Source organism: Sinohyriopsis cumingii, chromosome 1 (genome assembly GCF_028554795.1).
Source record: "Sinohyriopsis cumingii isolate HCF-2022 chromosome 1, ASM2855479v2, whole genome shotgun sequence".
NCBI classification, from domain to species: Eukaryota; Metazoa; Mollusca; class Bivalvia; order Unionida; family Unionidae; genus Sinohyriopsis; species Sinohyriopsis cumingii.
Window position 1 is genome coordinate 55,562,656 of NC_142961.1, and position 15,854 is coordinate 55,578,509.

Consider the following 15,854-nt stretch of genomic DNA (forward strand, 5'->3'; position numbering starts at 1 on the left):
AGTTATTAACTATGGCTCAGAAGCAGGTGCGTTTGCCGAAGTAAATGCTGTTAAATAGTTGCACTTAAATTCGTTGACAATTTTCATTAGTGTTTAATAATACAGTGACAGTCATGCTATTTCTTGAGAACTATTGAAGACACCATCACAGATCAGTAAGTATTACCGCATGCTGTGTGTGTGTGTGTGTGTGTGTGTGTGTGTGTGTGTGTGTGTGTGTTAGAGCATATCGGCATGGATAAGTATCACAATGTCCATATGTATATATACAAATATCTATCTTGCATTTATTGAATGTTTGTACATGGAAGATATTTTATTTCAATGCATGCATCAACCGTGCCACCAGTTGGTTGCGTACCATGCTTAGATACAATCTGCACACACATTATTTTTTATGTACTTGGACAGCAATTGATCAAACTGATCCCTGTTCAAATGGTAAGGATTTTAAAACTTGGTACACTTTGATCAATCATCAGATTGATCTCTGCTCATATGGTAGGGCTTTTAAACATTGGCACACTTTGATCAATGATGAAATTGATCCCAGTTGATATGGTAGGGCTTTTAAACATTGGCACACTTTGATCAATGACAAAATTGATCCCAGTTGATATTGTAGGGTTTTTAAACATTGGCACACTTTGATAATGATCAGATTGATCCCAGTTTATATGGTATGGATTTTAAACATTGGCACACTTTGACCAATGATCAAATTGATCCTAGTTCATATGGTATGGCTTTTAGACATTGGCACACTTTGATCAATCATGAAATTTATGCCAGTTCATATGGTAGGGCTTTTAGACATTGACACACTTTGATCAATGATAAAATTGATCCCAGTTGATATGGTATGGCTTTTAGACATTGGCACACTTTGATCAATCATGAAATTGATCCCAGTTCATATGGTAGGGCTTTTAAAATTTTTTAAAGAATCTGTAGTGGCACAGATGGTTTAACAGTAGTGTGTATTGAGATGCATTAATATACACACATGGGCTTTTAAAAGGATCTACTAAAGAAAAACGAAAGAAAAAATAGTAAATTAAAGAGAAAAGAGCAACAGAGTAGAACTTTTAATATATTACGACTAATAATCAAGGATTGCAAATTATGAAGTGTATTTATTTGCTTTCTCCGTTTGAATCAGCTTTGTTGGGTTGACACATGAATGATGCATTATATTTTTTAAAAGATGCAAGCTTCAAATATATGGAAGAATATAGGAGTTTAGTTGAAGTGGGATGAAGCAAATTTTAACTTGGGTGTGGCATATTACTGATTGCTCAAATAGGGCATGTCGGTTTTAACTATTGGTATAAGTAATGGATGGATAATTTAATAATAACAGCTAATATTAGTTAGTCCAATATAAATACATTCAGTATAATAAGTTATTTACTCAACTTAACCCAAGTAGATAAACAAGTAAATAAATAACTCGTTTATCAAAGTTCATTGTATTTTAGAATTATTTTTCCTGATAAACGAATATATATATATATATATATATATATATATATATATATATATATATATATATATATATATATATATATATATATTATCAGCACCTTTCATTTGGCGACATCACTAGAATTTGCTGGCATCCAAAACAGCTACATAAGGATAAGCTACTTTGTTATCATTTCTCACAAACTGCTGGGCTAACGTCCTTAGAACTTGCTACGAATGCTTCATATACAATGTTCTACCACAGCCGTGTGTGTGTGTGTGTGTGTGTGTGTGTGTGTGTGTGTTACTTTTTCAGCAACAGTTTGCATTCCACAGCAGCTAGACAGACTCTGTTTTTACACTTACTCCTAAACCATATCGTAGAGTCATTTTTTTTCCTTAAATTTGAGGGAATTTCTTAGTTAACATATCCTATTCAAGTTGTCATTACCTATTAGTGGCTCGAAAACGTATTTTTGACATCTCCGGTCCTCTCCTCCAACATTGTCAGGACAATTTTGATTAAACCTATTTGGAATTTTCCTTATGTTTTCTTTAAAAGTTAAATGCTTATAATCGCATATCTCATAGTCAGTTCACTGTCCTTACTCTACCAGCAGAGTGAGACACAAATATAACTTTTTCTCAATTATTGTGGTCAGCAGCCATGCTGGTCAGGCGAATGATATCAGTCCCACGTGCATCTCTTGTTATACAACCTAACCGGATTTTAGCTTCTCTTTTATGTTCAATACGTATGGTTGTTTCTGACTGCAATGCATGTTATCAATGAGATAGTTTTTCGCTTTACACAAGGTGTACCTTATCACATAAATTCAACATTTTTGACAAGAGCAACGCGTGACTAAGCACCTTTTGTTAAGAAGGGACATATTTATTATATGAAAGCCACAGTTTATCAGTTACCAAAAGATTGTGTCGACACAACTTCCCCTGTCGCCAAGCGGCAATCGCCTAAGGAAAACAGAAACCCCAATTTTACATTCCACGGCTCTCTTGACTTGGTGGCCATAAATATTCTACACTAGAAGGGTATTCACCAATACAAGTAATCTTCAGATTACTGCCATAGTGCTCTCTTTAGCTGTGGTCGATTAATGGTCTGAGTTTCATCTTTGAAAGGTTAGTGTTTTTATTTTATGATTCTCTTAACAAATTATTTTTTGCAATTTATGTATGTAATTTGTTACTCGTTCCACCATACGTCTACTTTCATATCATCAGAGAAGATCACTCAGCAATGCCAAAATTCAATGGATGCTAAAATTAAATTTGCAATTCAAATGAGGACTTCGAATGGCTTACGCGCGCTGTATGTTTACTTTTTCAACGAGAGTTCTGTTACTGTCACTCATTCTTTTTCGCTCGGATAAATAAAAGGAGGAACTAAAAATAAATTAAATTACCCGGGTAGAAGAGACGTAATTTTTCTTCACATCCTTTAGACACTAGTTAAGATTTTCATTTTCTTTTCTTTTTTTCTTTTCTTTTTTTTAAATATTTTTTTTTTAATTATCTTTTCTCGCTTTTTGATAGTGGCAGAAATAAAACAGCTTAAATTTGTCAAGACTGCTAATCTTGCATAGTATCATCTCTGTCAGCCATGATGGTCTTGGAAAATATAAAATAAACTACCTGGGTTTGTTCTCCAAAAAAACTTTGACTACCAAAGAGTGGGCGGAATAAGTTTTGCCCATGCTGCAATTCGAATGGCACAGACAAAATATAATAAGTTGTTCTTACTGAACAGTGACGTAGCTAGAATTTTCAGGCCCCTACGGAAAGCTTACAGGGTCTATGTTTTGCATACTCTTGCTTTATGGTAGCTACGTCCCTTTTACTGAAGCTACAACTATATGCAAACCATAAAGTATCACTTGTATGATACCATATTCCTCAATCATATTCTCTTTTATCATTTAAATTACACCCCTTGTACTTCATTAAATTTGTCAGCTCACTGATTAATTCTTATTTCTTTCCAGGCTCTTTAGAACGGATGAAAATCAGAAAGGGGTAGTTTTGGTCTGTATGTACATCTTGAAGAAAGTAATAGAAAATTGCATTATTTGTTCCTGGAGATAGAAAAAGCAGAAAAAAATTATGAGAGGAAATAAAATGAAAGTTCATGTAGATAAATAACTTTGACTATCAGGTGCAACATAGTGTCTCATATATAAAAACTTGGGACAGAGTTCATGTGCGAATACTCCCTACTCCTTATTGTACCAAGATGGAGTATAACTCTCCCCGCCCGTCAAATATACTGCAATATCGAGAGCATCAGAAAGAACTGCGCATGCGTATCGAGACCTGGGACCCTTTGTATTACGGCATGAAGAAACTGAAGATGCGCGGGAAGGATCTAAGTCAACTAACAGGGGCTGTTTTCTCACTTTTGGAACTTGAAGTCCTAGATCTAAGTCCAGAAAGAGAAGCATGTCTGGACTTCAAACTCATGGAAGTTCCACCGGCTATTGGTATAAAATCTATCCTATGCTTGTTTGTCTACATTTATCTTTCTGCTTCTTGATACCAAATTGTCTTCGTCTGTATTCTTGACCACTTCCATTACCATCATTTTTTTTTTAATTGTAGACCCTTAACTTATACCTGTATATTCGTCACTCTTCCATCCATCTGATGGTCTGCGTCAGTTAAGACCTTATTTCATAGGCGCCATCCATTTAGTATGCACGCAAAAAATATGGTAAAGCTTGACCCCTCCCCCTCTGTACACATGTGTAGTTTTTTACACTCCCCTTCGTACGTATGCTTGACGCAACCCACCCCGCACCCCCGAATTCTATGGAACGGCCTGTATTTAATCCACGCAGAAACGATCAAGGATTAAAATTATAAACGTGTTTAATAAAACAGAGTCCACCGACGTTGAATGTCTGGCTGCATCAAAGAAATAAGCTGCGTAACTTTAAAAAGTTTCTCTAGTGTCCGCTAACATTCAAATACCGACTGAACCCAGTCTAACAGGTTACGTATTAGAAAAAGTATTATCTAGGTCCCCCCCACCCCCGTTTCCTATGCGTACATACATTATCAGTAAACCCCACCCCCTCAATACGCAAGCGTATACATTTGGGTTATATATATAATAAAAAAACACGCAAGCGTATGCATTTGGGTTTATTAAAACAAAAAAAACATGCGGACGTATTAAATGGACAGCTCCTTAGTTTATCCTTTCAAGACGAAATTACATGATAGCTTGAAATAAAGGAGCGACTAATTACTGTGCCTGGAGTTCGAACGGACACGTAATGGCACCTGGTCTTTTCGTGTGTCATTGTGTCTCACTTAAACACATTCAAAAAGAGAGGGGGATGGAGAGAGTTTTACACTAACGGGGATGAAATACTAACTTCTTTTGATATTGTCCATTTGAAAGAGAACAAACTTTATTCGGAGAAAACATTTACAGAGATATATTTTCATTTTTTTAATGTTCAGTCATCCAATCAGTTTGTTTTCCATGTTGGTCCAGTAACTATTTTAATATCAGAATACGACCATCAATAGCTAACGATCATTCTACCGTCATAGTTGTTACCTTTCATTAAGAATTCTTATGACCTTAGTTACAAAACTTTCAGCTTTTAAGTACGCCTTTTAAACCATACATAGGAGAAAAACAAGAGATATTTGCAAGATTAAACATGAAATGTTTGAACAATTACACGCTTGTGATAGTGTAGACATACTTTGGTCCTTACCATTGCAATTTAAATTAATGATGGGCGGCGTTCAATTTATACAAACTTTTATGTCCTGATTATTAAATCTACTAATAATTCAGACCGTGGTGTAACAAGTTTAACTGTTCGCTAGTTTACAATTATGCGTTTGCCAAGTAATCATATTTGCATGGGTTACTAAGTAGGTACTTAAAAATAATTGTGCGGACGGATTATTTTGGGCAGCGGCCAACGAGTTTGCGATTGGACCCACCAAACCATTGAGACCACGTGAAACTTTTTCAGTACAAATCGAGGAACCTAGTTAGAATAGAGAGCACAAAGGTACATTTAGGATAACGCGTATATCAATATACAGATTTGACATAGTGTATGCTTTGAAAAAATTTCGTCAACCGGACGTATGTCGTCAAATCGACACAGATATGGCCGTTGAAATCAACCCAAAGATCACAAATCAACAAAGCAATGTTGTGTACGTATATAATCAGTTAATCAGCAATGACATGAGGTCTTAGTCATTGCCAATTTCGTGTCATACTTTAAATCCAATAATGATATTACAGTGTTAGCTTGCATATCATCATTGAAATAAGGACCAAAACATAATATTAAAACACAATAATTAAATTTAAAATCTTCACGCGACTGGATTTGTATTTGTCACTAATTTCGAATAGCCCAAATTGTATATACAAAGATTTTGTAAATATCAATATAAATGATAAAAGAAAAACAAGAGTCCCATGAGCAGCGTTAATAACAAGATTTTCTATATGACCAATGTGGGAGCCATATTAAATATCAGATTGGCACCATTTTTGTTTAGGAGCAACTTGACAACGTAATAAGTCTTCCCGCGAAAACACAATTCAATATGACTTTCCACTCAGGGGTAGTAGTGATAACAATCATTTCAAGTTAGCCGTTGTGGCAGTCATACTGGACCTCAAATAGGCACTCTTTTCATTTAGGAACAACTAGACACCATAAGGAGTTTGGTTTTGTTTTTTCTAGAAGGAGTAGCGATTACAGCATTTTCAAGATGGCTGCTGCTCTCATACTGTACGTGATATCCCATTTAAGACTAACAAAACACCATAAAAATCATAATAGTGATAAACCCATGTTAATATGATTATCCGTTGAGGGGAATCCCTTTTGGTGCAAGGTTCTTTGTTGTTGGAAGTGTTTAACGCCATTTTTCAGCACAAGATAGGCTATGCGTGGCGGCCAGTATCAATGGTGAAGGTAGAACCTGGATAATCCCCGGGAAGAGCCACCAACCTACGAGAAGCTACCGGCAAGCTTTCTCACGTACCCACATTGGCCGAGCCCGAGATTCGAGCCCACTTGGAGGTGAGATGGCAGTGATCCGTAATGGTGAGCCCTTTAGACCACTCGGTCACTCAGGGCCTCTTGGGGCAAGGTAACTACAAACATAACAGAGCGTTTGTATCTGATAGACTTCAGAGTGTGGCATCTTTAAACAACAGATTTTAATAACGTGAGTTTACTTGTGAAGATTGTCTTTCTTCGTTTTGTTTATTTTAATATTCAAACAGAAATCTTTGTGTGACTTTGGCAAGCTTACTCTAGCTGGGTATCAGATGCTGTATCCAATTTTCGATTGTCACACAATTTCGGTTTGCAATTAATGCTGATCATTGCCTTATTTATCTATCGTTTTCAAATGTCATTGCGATCCGAGTTAAAATTGCAACTTCAGATGTTGCATTACTATATTTAATCACGCGGTTTTCTCTCTAAAAATGTGTACCGTTTGTCCTAGAGTATATTGCAGGTATACAATACTTTACGAAAGGTAACAGGTTTTTTTTAAGCATTTTGTTATGTCATCTCATCGAGTGCATAATTGTACTCTAGTGGGTCTGCCGTTGACACCTTTTAAGAGAGAGAGAGACAGACAGACAGACAGAGAGAAGAAGAAGCAGTAGAAGAAGAATGAAATAGACCTAAATAAGGAAATACGTGTCTAAATTATATACATAAGGGCAGATATACTTTCTCAGCGGAAAAAAATAAAATAGTTCTAAAAGTGATATCGCCACTGTGACGATCTAAACATTTCTCAAACCCATATATTTCATTGTATCACTATACAAATATAACAAATTTGGTATCATTTGTTGAGAATGAAGTGATCTTATCGAGATTATGACATATAATGTGATTACATCTTAAATAAAGACGCTAGCCTTGCATACAACTGAATTGTTCTTACAGCATTCTTCTCACTGATATAAATTTGATTTTCTTTTTCTCAAAGGTGCTAATTGGAATGTTTTGTTTTCTTTAGCAATCGAATTACCTTAAACAAAATTTACAGCAGCGTCTATCGACGTAATATTCAGGACGAGTCATTTTCGCTTCATCTTATTCCGATTTCCTACCCTCCCATGTGCTGGTTTGGTTATCAGTTGCATGAAAGCCGAAGTGGCCCAAGTAACCCATGCAAATTCCTATTAATTGGAACGTCCTCGACCGTTTTCAGTGCAAACTATACAATGACTTCTAGTTGTATGAAATATATATTTTTAACAGCCCTCGGGCACGTGGTTGTTCTTACCGCACAATCCCTATATTTACGCGTGAAGAACTCAAGGGCGTGTCATCACTAATAGTAACGTAAGTAACTGAGATGCGAATCAGGCTTGGATTTAGTATACAAAAAGTTTGACTGGTTACTAAATAATTCTCCGTTCATGCATCGAAATTCTATCAATTTCTAGAGATAAGGAATCAGACTTCATGTGGCGGTTTACATGCGTTGCATGTTGTAGCATACTTCGTAAATTATGATATATCATCATGTTTTACTATACTACATCATGTGCCTTTGTGGCACTCGTTGCACACAGCTTATACTCTTCGATACTAAAATATCTAGGCCGCCAGGATGTATTTACATCCAGGTCATCTAAACCTAGTATATCGTCTCCGAGCATGATTGCACGAATACGCTGACAGGATTCACGCATTCCTTTATCATAGATTCGAGTTCAGTCAACATGAGGGGGAAAACCCCAGACTGCTTATGATGGTTCAGATGCGCATTGATGTGACATCACCGGTAAAGTTCGACGTCTGCAAGACTCAGTACTAATTCAGTTCCCATAGTAAACCTATGCAAACACCATGATATTAAAAATTCAATAACTTAAAATTTTTGAGTGCTCATGATCAAACCGATATTTATCAGTATAGATGAAACCTGGGTGTCAGCTTCTATGTAGAGGAAAGGATATGAGCCGCGGCATTTTCTGGACCTGCATGTGTTTAAAACATGTGCTTTAAATTCCGCACCAAAGAGTCAGGTGCTAATTTTAGTAATGAGTGTTCCAAACTCAACACTGTTCAAGGACTGAAATTCCATCAATAAAACAGTGTCTCTATTTTTTCTCACTTTCAACTATGATAAGCTCTCAAAAGATTATTTTTCCTAAAACATAACTTACATTATTAACCAATCCTGGTCAACCAAATTCATATATACTAAATTTTATGGTCACCCATTTCCAGGCTGGTTCCCATTTTTACCATATCATTATTTCCGTGTGTCCTGCAATGTCCTACGTTGTGACATCATCAACCCTGTTTCATCACTGCAATTAAAGAATTCCTTACTTCTTCCACCTGCATATTTGGCAAAATCTTTTCATTCTGCATTAGAGTCAGTGTCGAGAAAAGAAGGCAGCTCACGTCATGTCATTCAGTGTAATGTAGTTATCAAAGTGCTGTTTTATCCTCAAGGGAGGTAACACACTACTAGGAGCATGTATGTGGCAGTTGTGTTATTCTACCTTAGGGAGGTAACCACGTGTGAAGAGTGAACAGGAAGGTCCATGCGAGTAGGTTATGGCGATTTAGAAGAAAAAGGAAAAAAGAAAAAAAAAAAAGAAAGATTATAAAAATATAAAAAAAATCGGAGCAGTCAGATGTGCCGCTAAGGAAGCCATTTTAACTCTCCTTCATGAGAATGAACCTAGCACGTGACGGGATCACGAAACGAAAGACTACATCACCGCGTATATGAAAAATAATGTATCGATTCATTAAAAAAATATACAGACATTATCTTCATTTGGTAATATATTTCACTGTTTGAATATATTGAATTGATCTCTTATTTAGGTAATTGATTCTGGAAGCAGATCGTAAGGCGCATACTTCACTATTGCGCAGGAATATCGAGCTGTTTGGGTTTATGTTTTCCCAATACAAGGAAATCAATCAGCCTTATTCATCCTATGTTATTTTTTTTTTCTAACGAACGGAGACAGAGAATGTTCTTATCAGACGGAAGGAGACTATTGTGGCCTTTCCACCACATTATTTTTTAAAACAAATACGGATTGCATTATAAATTTATTTATCCTCGAGCAGGATGAAACTGAATGGGATTGGATCCAATAAATGCACTTCACACAGTCAGGTGAAAGACGTGTTTATTTACAACGCAAATTAATGATGATTGGATCTTAGACTCTTACATCTAAACAATAACAACTGAAATCTATGCCATACTCATGCGCACAAGGTTCAACAATAGATATTGCTAAATGGTATCACTCCTTATTGGATACAATCAAAACATGAATTTTTAACAAATAATCACAAATTATAAGTTTTTCAGCGGATATGATAACTGTAAGGGTTGTATCAAAATACATGATTGATTTATGGAATTGTCAACAGATATGATAAATGTATGGATCTAGATCTGGAATTTTAACGTAGCTTTAACAATTTTTCAGTTATATCGCTACGATGTCTGCAGTGTGGCAGTTTATAGTGATGTCTAGCACTGGGGCATCATGCCGCAGAGATGTATCATGATGTCCCACCCAGTCACATTATCCGGACACCACGCCAACCAGTCCTAACACTAACCTCTTAATGCTGAGCGCCAAGCGAGGCAGCTGTTAGTACCATTTTTGTAAGTCTTTGGTATGACTCGACAGGGGATCGAACCCACGACCTCCCGCATCCGAGGCGGACGCTCCAACCACTAGGCCACCGGAGCGGTCAACGTATGGATCTATCAACAGATATGTTCAATGTATGGAATTATCAACATATATAATCAACGAAAGGAATTGCCAAAAGATACGATGGCTGTATGGCATTATCAACAGAAACGATCAGTTCATATAATTGTTCACATATATGATCATGTATGGAATTATTAACAGATATTATCAATGTTCAGCAGTATGTAATATGACGTTATCACGTGGCGTTGAGACGATGATCATGCATTCTTTCCATCCACTGCACTCGATAAATGTGTAAACAGCGACCTCGTGTGGTCCTCTCCTCCCAGCCTTTTAAAAGGTTCCTCAAGAACCTTCGTAACCAGCGGACCCTTTGGTCTAAAACCTTTAGCCCCTCACTCAATTAACCAGTATCATCTCTGACACTCGAACTGACGTCACCACTGACCTCATTATACCCAGTAACAGTTACAATACTGTATCTGAACAAGGTAGTACATGTTTAACTGCGAATAAAGTGATATACATTACGCATGTGCACTTCTGAACTTAGTTACACCTTAAATGCTTCCATAAGATGGACTGTACGAGATGATTATTATTATTATTATTATAACCAAGTTCGAGCACGACAATACTCATCGCATTGGAGTATAAAAACTATAACGTTACGTATCAATGAATTTATCTTCTTTGTTCTGCTATAAAATGTATAACTTGGAACAGAAAATATTCAATCGTTAAAATGGCGTTTTGTGTATAAGATCTGAAAATTTAGAATAAATTCGGAATATTTTATATATATATATATATATATATATATATATATATATATATATATATATATATATATATATATATATATAAGAAAACAATAATTAAATGCTACAAAATAACAGAAGGCCTCCTAATGGCCGAGTGGTCTAAAGAGCTCTCCGTTACGGATCACTGCCATCTCATCTCTCTCTCTCTCTCTCTCTACATATTGAGAGATAGTTTTTTCAGACGGTTGCAAAGTTATAATGCACCTCTTCCTCTTTTCAGATATACGCTGTATTCTGTTATTTTGTTGTTGTTGTTGTTGTTGTAGGGTTTAACGCCAGTTTTCACACACGATAAGCTATACATGGCGGACAGTATTAATGGTGGATTAAGAACCAGGGAAATCCCCGGAAAGAACCACCTACCCTCGAGAAGCTACTGGCAAACTTTCTTACATACCCACATCAGCCGAATCCGAGACTCGAACCCACGCAGACAGAGATGAGATAGCAGTGATCCGTAACGGAGAGCTCTTTAGACCATTCGGCCTGTTATTTTATAGTATTTAATTGTTTTCTTTTAATTTGAAAATTGTCATCATAATTATCTTACGTATAGGGCTGATGATATAAAAACAAAAGTTCGTCCAATTTCCTCAAATTCTAATACTCACCTTGGATTTTTATTTCATTAACTTTTCTCAAAACGTCTGTTAATTGAAAATTGCTTTTAAATTTCACTTAAATTGAATTCCATAAGGCCAGACAAAATTTTGGATTGTGTGAATATAAAAATACGATGCTGTCTGAGACCAAATGCTTGCGCCTCATCACATTGTTACATAACCAGTGTAAATCATAACGACGACAATATATAATAATTATTTTCTAAATCGCAGCAACATTCATTGTATGTTTTTTTTTCTTTTTTTCTTTCTTCTAGTTCTCTTAACTGTATTATTAACGTGTATTATTAATTGTAAATGTTTGATACATAGAGCCTGTACGATACATCAGTCATTTCCAGCCAGCGTCATGATAACCCCAGTTTGAAACAGGAAATGAGACTTGCTTATGAATTTACCTATGTTTATTTAAGTTTAAATCAGAGCTTCAAAAATTTGCTCGGTCAAAATTTTAGTCACACTTAAGTTTCATCCAACCAAATTCCAAGATTAAAGATTTCAGGTTTCTAACCATCTTTAGTGAGAGCAATGTCAGATCTTCATCCGGATTGAATAGTATGTTTCCCCACCAGACAGTGTCATTGCACTGATTATTTGACTGTTTATCAACGACACTGTAAACACATTATGGACTTTATCACAGAGAGGAAATTGGATCTAGGAGTCCTTCCCAAGGACATGCAGAGGAAGACGACCTGCATTCCTAGTTCGACGCTCCACCAGGTGAGCTAAAGCGTCATTAGGTGCAACAACCGAAATGATATGATGACTGACCGATTTATTGTAGCAAATTGTTTAATGGGGGGGGGGGGTAACGGCATTCTCAACATTATTTGGCAGTATCATACCAATGAAATGGGATATAAATGACTTTCCCAATGACACACAGAGGCAACCGACCCAAACTGGCCTGGGCGGGTATCGAACACGCGATCCTTTGATTACGAATCCGACAAAATACTAAACGAGTAATCATGGCTCCGAGCTAACTATTGAAGCACACACGCACGCGCGCACCACTTTTGAGTAGTATAAACCAACATATTATATGTGTGTGTACGTATGTATGTGTGTGTTTTGCACAATAGAATTTTAGAAAATGGTGGGTGGGTGACCATTGTTTCCCCCCCCCCCAATCCCCGCAGGCATCAATGACAGAAATAACCTGATTTCACCCATTCATAACTTGAGCGTCGGAAGAGTTGCCGTTCCTGATGTCACTCGTTAGAATATTCCGTAAAGATACATAGATTACTTAGTTTCCTATCATGTATGATCAGTTGGTGTGTGTGTGTGTGTGTGTGTGTTGTTGTTGTTGTTGTTGTTGCTGCTGACGCTACTTGTCGCCCACCTAGAACTGTTCCCAAATCCCAAACTTACGTCAGCTTTTTACACAGTTTCATTGAATTAATTGGTTATTTTGAAGATACATTGGAAATATTACAATTCCATCTCGCATCAGACTGTTCCATATCTCTCAGTTTCGTCAAAAGAAAATTAATATGAATATGTAATACCTGCCTTTGTATATACTCTTGTCGCATTCCGTTCTTTGTCATGCATGTGTTTATAATTTTTCAGAATTTATAGTTGAATAAAAAATGCTTTACAAAACGCTCTCTGCAGGTTTTGTACTTTATTGTCTTCCCAAAATTGAAAACTTTTTTTGTTATTTAGCTGAATATTTGAAATAAAAATCAACATGTTTTATCCATGGCTGTAATATAGTGCTTTTTTTTAATGAACATTTACGACCAGAATATAATATTAATACTTAAGCAGCGGGAGCCTCGTTGTGAGATTTCGAAGCTTTACGAGAAAACTCAAGATTATTATTTTCGAGTATTGCGAAGCTGGCCTATTGCAAGAAATTACAATATTTCATTGACACTTTTCATGCCAAATCTATGACGCTGCAATCTATTGCTTCCTTGAGAAATGATACCAAATAGGCAAAGTCTACGAGAAATAAGCACAACATCGGTTATGAATATATTCGCTGACATTTTGTGTGTACCAACTAGACCAGGGGTGGGCAAAATACGTCCCGTTACCGGGTTTTATCTGCTAATTTATCCGGCCCACGTCTATGATGAAGTTGTCCATTCCTGAGCTAGACGCTTCTCCATACAGTGGAGAAATACACTTGAACAAGGACAAGAACAACATTGCGTTGAGGTCATCAAAATGTTGTGGTAAGGAACAAATGCGTGTTCTTTGACTATGCGAAGAACACGGCATTTATGTTGCGTACAATAATAATTGCTTCAATGAAAACGAATATATATTTTAAGTCATGATTTTATATTATAAAAATTTATTTTCCTAGAAAATCATCTACTGATGTACTCACGCGGAATAAATCATGAGAAGAAGCAGAAATAGAAACCTGGAGACGATGGATTTTCAGATAAGACACTATACAGACGTTATTTACCATACGAGCTCACATCATTAGCAGGCGCCTCGCTCGATGACGCTGCGCTTGCGATTAAAAACAATGTACCTTTTTCTTCATGTAACTTCACCCCAATTAGGAAAATAAATATCTACTATTCCCTCTTTTCTGTATTTACAGGTAAGCTCATTAACCTTCGTATTTTGATGCTGGATACAAATGAACTAGAGGACATCCCCAAGGAAATCGCTTTACTGCAAAGCTTAGAGCGTCTCGCACTGAGTAATAACCATCTGATGTCACTTCCGCAAGAGTTTAGCAGATTGAAGAATCTCAAGAGCCTCCATTTAGCTAACAATGATTTTGTCCATTTCCCTCTACCAGTGTGTGAACTGAAACAAATAGAATTTCTGGATTTGAGCGACAATTCTTTGGTTGTCTTACCGGATCAAATAGGAGATTTGAAAAATTTGCACACTCTTCTGCTTTTTATTAACAAAATTATCAAACTACCAGACTCACTATGTAAACTCGTAGAAATGCGGTGCTTATGGCTGGGTAAAAACCAGCTTCGGGAATTGCCGCGAAAATTCGGTCAGCTTTATCGTCTGGACTGGATCACACGGTATACCTCGACAAACTTGGATGGAAATCCTCTCATCCATCCACCAATAGAGGTATGCCGATTAGGTCCTGCCGCCATTGACAGATATTTTAGTGGCTTGGAAGGTAGATCGACCAGAAATAAAGAACGAAACCAAGAAAATACAGCTCGAGAAAATACAGATCCATCATTAAGTAACCACAAAGAGCACGAAAATGAGAGTGAAAATGATTGACCTGTCTTTAGTTTAGATGCTTTAGTTTTAGCTTTGTGGCCAAATATCGACATTAATGATTAATGGTGTGTACCGGATAACAATTCTGTATAGTGTATATATTTTATAAATTGTTTATAAATCTGTGGAATGTTTCCGAAATGCTGGACAAGTATTTAATTGTCCTTTTCTACTTCAGTAGATGTGTAACGAAACCTGGCGCTATCTTGATTTAATTCAGAAATAATTTTTACTTCCGCAGTTTGTATTGCGATTTCAGGACTTTAAACTCGAATAATCATCTTTGACTTTGGTGCTGCAAACTTGCATTGACTTTCGAACTAAAACCATTTATTTTATGAAATATTTAGGCAAGGGGACAGCTATACTGCTTTTAGAGACTAAAATATTCACACAGTTCTCTTGAACGTTATATCCAAATTTAATTATTTGTTCGCAAAAGTCGGATCTGCTATACTAGTCACTTTCTATATAGCAGCAACACGTATTTAAAACATTTCTTTAGACAAGTTAATATTTATTTTTATATAATGGTCACCTGTTCGTGATGGGTAGTTCTCTAAACCCTTTTCTTGACATATACAAGCTTATGGGCTGTTAATTCTCTGTACATGCATGCATACATACATACATACATACATACATACATACATACATACATTACATACATACATACATACATACATACATACATACATACATAGATACATACATACATACATACATAGATACATACATACATTCATACACACACACACATACATACATACATACATACATACATACATACATACATACATACATATTGATTCGTAGTAATTTTACCTTATTTCAAGTTAAACTAGGTCATAATTATACCTCTTGTTCGCATACTTATAAAATGAAGTATCGGATGATGTAAAATTACGCCATATTTCGGTTTAGTCTTCCATGAACTAAATATTAATTGAA

The 15,854-nt window shown here is 36.1% G+C and overlaps 1 protein-coding gene across 4 annotated transcripts in view; it reads left to right on the top strand.

Moving 5' to 3' along the window:
* The window catches only part of LOC149806900 (uncharacterized), a 30,457-nt gene extending 14,813 nt beyond the window's left edge, over nucleotides 1-15,644 (top strand). For 3 of the 4 annotated variants that reach the window (XM_089959360.1, XM_089959351.1, XM_089959369.1), the window contains exons 2-3: nucleotides 3,474-3,968; nucleotides 14,245-15,644. In XM_089959360.1, coding sequence (XP_089815486.1) covers nucleotides 3,722-3,968; nucleotides 14,245-14,903 — 906 coding nt within the window. In that variant the 5' untranslated portion in view covers nucleotides 3,474-3,721 and the 3' untranslated portion in view covers nucleotides 14,904-15,644. Of the gene's footprint in view, nucleotides 1-2,386; nucleotides 2,611-3,473; nucleotides 3,969-14,244 lie in introns of those variants that run through there. The other variant, XM_089959343.1, reaches the window with a different exon arrangement.
* The last annotated feature ends 210 nt before the right edge of the window (nucleotides 15,645-15,854 follow it).